The following is a 6,494-nucleotide window of genomic DNA, read 5'->3' as shown; positions in this document are numbered from 1 at the left end:
ACCGGTTGGCAATGAAGAGATAAGAGGACTTGTTTAATGTGCTTAGGGAATAGTGTACGTGGTGTAAGCGCTCTAGCAGCTGCATTCTGAACAAGCTGGAGTTTGCCCAGTACTGCGCTCGGTATCCCAACCAGAAAGGCGTTACAGTAGTCGAGTCGGGACAACACATCGTGACCATCAATCGACAAACGTGGCGAATCAGTTTTAGAAAGATGTAGAGGGGAGCCGGTGAATATGGCTTCAGTCTTGTCAGCATTTAGCAGCAAAAAGTTTGGCGCAACCATGAATTAACTCCTGTTAGTGATGCAGATAGCACAGAAGATGCTGTTGCATAGTCTGGTCTTAACCGGATATAAATTTGAGCATTATCTGCATAGCAATGGTAGGATAAACCAACATGTTGGTGCATAATTACCATTGGTGCCATGTAGATGCTAAAAATGTGATGGGCCAAGCACAGTAAGGTTTATTTAAAACAGAAATGAATATGCAAAGGGAAAATTAATTGGGGGGGGGGGGGTCACAAGACATCTGAACCACGTTGTACATTACATTTTAGGCGCACACTTATAGAAAACCACCAATGAGTAGACATTGCATGTCGTTTACTTTTGGAGAAATCTTCAACGTGCCAAACCGACACAAATGCTTTATCATGCAATCCCCTGATTAATCCTGCCACACAACACGTTTCGCAACCAAGCTTTAACATCCTTTGTGAAACATTTCTTGTCTAACCGTCCAACAAAAATTTCATCTCAGGATGCCTGCATGACTTGATTAGAGGTGCGGATTAGTTGGCTCATGTCGCGTGGGGGGCTTTATAAGGAGGGGACCCTGCATGCCGAGGTGAGCTCGCATCCTCACCTGGACTCAACGAAGACGCAACCGTCATGGCTTTTCCTCGTGCACTCTTGCTGCTGTTGGTGGTGGCCGGGCTCGCGTCCGCTTGCCCCTGTGGCAGAAGGAGGTGTTGCGTTCGAGGCTTGAACGTTTACTGCTGTTTTGCAGACAAGGCAAGATGCTTCTTTCGCGTGGCCACCGCAGAAGCACACGTTACGGCGGCTCTGTAGCAAACGTAAATGTTCGACCTAACTTTGTCCTCGAAAATAATTCTGATTAACGCTGCCTCGTAATGTCTCAATCAATTCGAAAATTAGAATTTTGTAGCTGTTAATGGCGTTATATCTCTCGGTACGAGCGGCTAATTTGAGTAAACTATTTAACTAGGGATGGTGGAATGGGAAATGTAGGAATGTATTTGAACATAAAAAATAGATTTTAGGTCCTTATTAATTGAATTGCATTGACTGAATTGACTCCTCCGTTTATTTATCTATACAAAGGCTAAGGCTTGCCTTTATAGAAGAGGCTCAGTTAGATCTAACCTAAGAAGGCAAGCTCTAAGACTACGTATTTGATTAAACCTCAATGTAGATTCGCATATTCACATTATATTTTGATGCATGCAAAACATAAATATTTCGTTTGTTGTTGATTTAAACCTGAATTAATAACCACGTGAAATCCACTGCAATCGGGATCTGTATTAAGCCGAGGTAAAATAATGAATGACAGTCGTGAATAATTGCAATTATAATTTAAGGGATAGGTTTTTACGACGAATGATATGACTCATAATTTATTTTTTGGGTCAAATCACTTGAGTAGAATGCCATTGTGTCGCATACTGTCCTCCACCTGCTAGATAAATACATGAAGTTCTTAGGGTTTCAGCACGATTCACAACATTGAACAAATAGGTTCGACGCTTCGCTTGTAAATACATCCTTAATAAGCATGCGATTTCCAGAGTTCAACTCGTGCATGAGTTGATATGTCAATGTGTATATTCGGCTGGTCCAGATGTCTTCTGCCCCCCAATTAATTATCTAAAACTTCATGTTTTAAAAGTAAGGATTATTTAAAACAGAAATGAATATCCCAAGGAAAACAATGTAAGAGGTCAATTATTATTATTATTATTTTGGGGGGGGGTGTCACAAGATATCTGGACCACCCTGACCAGTATAATATTACCGCGAAAATGGTGATGTTAAACAGGAGTGACCGTGCTTCAAACAAGTCAGAGCACAGAGAGAGCACGGCGAAGATCCACGCAAGTATTGAAGGATGTCCGATTGTGCTGAATGGGCGCTGTTGATTGTGCCTCCACAGGGTGAAAACGGAGTCATGCAGTTGAGCATGGTGCCGGCGCAAGCCGTGTCTCCCTACAACGCACACGCTCGCTCCTGCACGGGCTCCGTGTGCTCGGCCAATGGAGAATCTCGCTGCTGCCCCTTGTCTGAGGTGCGTGGTGGAACAGCTGCGTGAGAGGGACCCCGGTGATCTCTCCTGGGAAAAACATTAGGTTTTCATCGACGGCAGGAGTCGGCAAACAAAAATAGCAAGAAGAACATTTTTTTCTTTCTTATTCGGTAAAAAAATATATATTTCAAGAGCCGCAATTCACGCGGTTAATGACGGTCACGAAGCAGTCGTTTAAAGAGCCGCAGGTCGTCGACTCCCTCCATCTCGGTACAGGGACAAAAGTTGCGTGGCGTGTTCTTGATCACAAATTATTTGCATGGGTAAAGTTATATATCCATAATCATAGCACATTTGATATTCACGCCGTTATTATCACACAAAGCTATAACGAAGGAGCTATATTATACAGATGAGCATAGTCTGCAATTTTGCTGTGTGATGTTATTCAATTAAGTAATGTGTATCATATTTTTTGGTTCTATTGGGTAAAGTCACGTAGGTGAAAATAAAATAACAAAAAATCACGATGTTTCGGCCACAACACAAGCGGCCTTCATCCAGCGCTGTCCTCCAGACAGTCTCGTCCCTTCACCTGATGAAGGCCGCTTGTGTTGTGGCCAAAACGTCGTGATTTTTTGTTATTTTATTTTCACCTACGTGACTTTACCAAATAGAACCAAAAAATATGATACACATTACTTAATTGAATAACATCACACAGCAAAATTGCAGACTATGCTCATCTGTATAATATAGCTCCTTCGTTATAGCTTTGTGTGATAATAACGGCGTGTGGAGAAGGTAATGTGATATTTGTGTGCCCAGGGTTCATGCTGTGGAGATGGGAAGTCATGCTGTGGCAAAGGGACAACCTGCACTATGTATGGAGGGGTCAACCTTTGCCTTCCCCATGCTGAATTAAGCTTCCCAGGTACGTGCTTTGCGGATGTTGTATCTTTGCAGTGTTCACACACCTGCACAAGCACATGGTTTTTCAAAATGTATTTCTCAAGCCGTGTCAAATATACTTCTTAAATACACTGATCAGGCACTGTAACAGGTCGTTACATTTTTTTTAATGCCCTGAGAGTTGACGTTCTAATCATGCCCCTGTCAAATCTTGGGTAGCGAAGCAAATTTGAGCCTGGATAGTGCTTTAGTGTGTGCACCACCAATGTATAATACAATAAGCGTTATAGGCTGCTGGTTGAAACCTATTGTTGTCGGAAGACGGTTCAGCAAAATACAATTGTTGTTCTCTGCTATCCCACACCGGCCTCCATCAATCGGCACTGACCATTGTGCTGAGCTATGCTCAAATAACTCCCACGCCAGGCATTGCCTGTGGAGCCTCCCTCAAGCACGTAAGCAAATAACAATTATTTTTGTCACCTTATTAAAAAAAAATCTAACAACAGTGTATTCCCGTCAACCCAACCCACCCCACCCCACCGTACCCTCCGCCAAGTGGCCACGATGTTGAACCGTGAGCAACAGGGAGGCTGCGTGGAGGACAGCGGCTGCCCCGCGGGCAGCAAGTGTCACGGGGTGACTGACGACACCGAGGGGCAGTGCGTGAGCTCGGCCGTGCCCATCCCTGAGGAGGTGCTGTAGTGCCATTTCCGTGAGTACTGACACCCGCACCCTATATCATACCAAGGTCATGCGTCCACTCCCCAATGAAGCATTGTTTACGTTTACATGTTTTAGGCCCTAGCAGCCACATGCCAAATGCTAATTCAACACCTGCAGTAATATGAAATCGATCATATTTGAAATGTATTAATCCACTGTCTGTCAAGGCCTCTCCATGCGGCGTTAGTTGGCATGGGAGGTGTTTTATGACATTCACCTTGATGATAAATGCACGTTGGTGAATGGGGATCCCCAGATATAATTCACCACTGTAGTTAGAAGTTAGCTATGATCAGCAAGCAAACTTAGGTAGCTGTGGTTCATAGTGTGTTAACCACTCACCACTCGACTCATAGATTACACGATAATATTGTCTTAACATAAAAAAGGAATACTTGAGTGTGATTAAAATTGGGAAATATAGCACGTAAAATAATATATTAAATTAATGTTCATTTATCCACGCGTGGATTCTGAGCATTGCGATTTAACCGTGCTTGCGGAGAAATTAAGTAGCTTTACCCACATGACTACAAACAGTACAAACCACGGACAAGTCAAATCAAGTATATTTATTTTTGGTTAATACCTGGTGCCTTGCTGGCCAAAATCTGCCACCAAAAGCGTTACACACATAAACCTAAAATAAACAATTCTACACTGTAAAATCTCCATATATATAAAAGGCAAAGTTGTGAATGTGTGTCTGTTCAAAGTGTTTAGCGTACTTCCCGACATGCAACAAACCTGAAATTTGCCATATGGGTACTTTCCAGACTGTACACTATGCAACAATTATAAAAAATACACTTTTGTGTGTTGTTTGGGGGGGTGAGCTCAATGATGCATATATTTTGCACGGCAAGTGAGCTGTGACGTCAAATCTGTCACGTGACCCGCGCATGTGGAAGCGTAACGCATTGTAGTGTAGTGGTTAGCGCGCTGTGTATGTGTCTGTCTGTGTCTATGTTTGTATGTGTCTGTGTGTGTGTCTGTGTGTGTGTGTCTGTGTGTGTGTCTGTCTGTGTGTGTGGAAGCGTAACGCATTGTAGTGTAGTGGTTAGCGCGCTGTGTATGTGTCTGTGTGTGTGTGTGGAAGCGTAACGCATTGTAGTGTAGTGGTTAGCGCGCCGCGCTACGAACCCGGCGACCCGAGTTAGATTCCCGCTCACGGCCACCACCAGTGACGATTATTTTAACCGGTCCTGGGCCTCCCCTAGGTCGACTCAGCCTCAAACGAGTAACTGGTGTGGTGTGAACATCGCCACTGGGGAGACAAAGGCGGCCGGGTGTGGTGAATCCAAGTCCTGGGCGAAGCCGGGTAGTACAGCTAGTTAATAATAAAAGCAAGTGTTGGCTGTGAGTTAACCACAAATTTTTGATGTTTTTTTTTACGAAACACAACATAAGTTTGGGTAGATTAAGCAACATGACGCCTCACACACAATGTATGTCTCAACCAACGTAACCTGACACTGAGGGTGAACTGTGCCGTGATGTATCGTAGAGACGGAAGGTCAAAGGGTTGGGAGAGTATTATTCTGGCGCAATACAACGAACACAACCGGCTACACTACTGTGCTGTGCCAATGTAAATGTCCTTTATGATAACACTTGCATCAAAAGTCCTTATGAAGGGCCTCGTGTTATTACTGAAAGATTCTGTTTTTTTGTTGTGTCCCAGTAGGTGATGGGCACTGCTGTCAGTGATGCCTGCTGCTCTCTGATCGATAGCAGCCTGCTTACATCGCCAGGTCTCTGTGCTTGCAACAGCAAGGCATTGCATGCGTACTTTCTTGATTATACATGATGCAACAGATTACACGTTACATTGGGTACACTGGCTGATCAGGTTAACTGCAATGTGTACGTTCTTGACATTGTACACGGTACACTGCACACCATGCCTTGCAAGCTGGGACACTGCATTTGGCAAAGTTCTTTGATCCACATTCTGCCGGAATCTCATAATATTCCAGTTAAATAGTGGTCGAGTAGTCATATTTACCACTTATACAAAACAGATAGAGTTCCCATCTCTTGAAAGGTGATGTGTCTTGAAGCTTACTGCTGAACAATTTTTTTTTAATGATTTCATGCCTCAGCACATTTTTGGAACGGTCTCATCACTCTTTTAGGAGCAACATTTTTCAATTTCTACCAAACAATTTACTGACCCAAGTTGAATGAGGAATGGTTCAGGTGAAATGTGATTGGATAAATTATGATCAATTGATTACTAAAGCTGCACGGGTGATGTTTCTTTTATAGTAATTTATCAATGTTGTCACCTGGTTCTCCGAGCGAGTTTCACAGGTCCATCTGGTGGATTAGATCCTGATTAAATTGATGAACTCAGATTTCTGATGATCTAATTGAACACGTGCTTGTCACACCCAACTTGACCCACTGGTGCAGCTTATTAGTTCCTTAAAGTCATGAACAGCAATTGCAGTATATTTACCACCAGCTCTTCACAAGATCACACACATACATAAGCACAACATGCACATGATTTCACACGCTAATACCAAAACATCCACTGTGCATTGGGTGCTTTTCCAACAAATAACCAGGTTTTTTATATG

General features: G+C 43.3%; 1 protein-coding gene across 2 annotated transcripts; it reads left to right on the top strand.

Annotated features, from left to right (window-relative positions):
- Positions 1–679: 679 nt before the first annotated feature.
- Positions 680–6,082, top strand: LOC116940529 (uncharacterized). 2 transcript variants are annotated; one of them, XM_032950468.2, is made up of 5 exons: positions 680–1,016; positions 2,179–2,310; positions 3,097–3,202; positions 3,740–3,895; positions 5,591–6,082. In XM_032950468.2, the coding sequence occupies exons 1-4, from the start codon at positions 894–896 to the stop codon at positions 3,883–3,885; spliced, it is 507 nt and encodes a 168-aa protein (XP_032806359.1). In that variant the 5' UTR covers positions 680–893; the 3' UTR covers positions 3,886–3,895; positions 5,591–6,082. The 2 variants fall into 2 exon arrangements, with proteins under 2 accessions (XP_032806359.1, XP_032806360.1); XM_032950469.2 differs by having other exon boundaries at positions 713–1,016; positions 5,594–6,082.
- The last annotated feature ends 412 nt before the right edge of the window (positions 6,083–6,494 follow it).

The sequence above is a fragment of the Petromyzon marinus genome, chromosome 9 (genome assembly GCF_048934315.1).
Source record: "Petromyzon marinus isolate PM22_M1 ecotype Great Lakes invasive population chromosome 9, UKy_Petmar_22M1.pri1.0, whole genome shotgun sequence".
In the NCBI taxonomy this organism is placed as follows: domain Eukaryota; kingdom Metazoa; phylum Chordata; class Hyperoartia; order Petromyzontiformes; family Petromyzontidae; genus Petromyzon; species Petromyzon marinus.
Note: the sequence above shows the minus strand (reverse complement) of the source record. Positions and strands in the feature narration are given on the sequence as shown.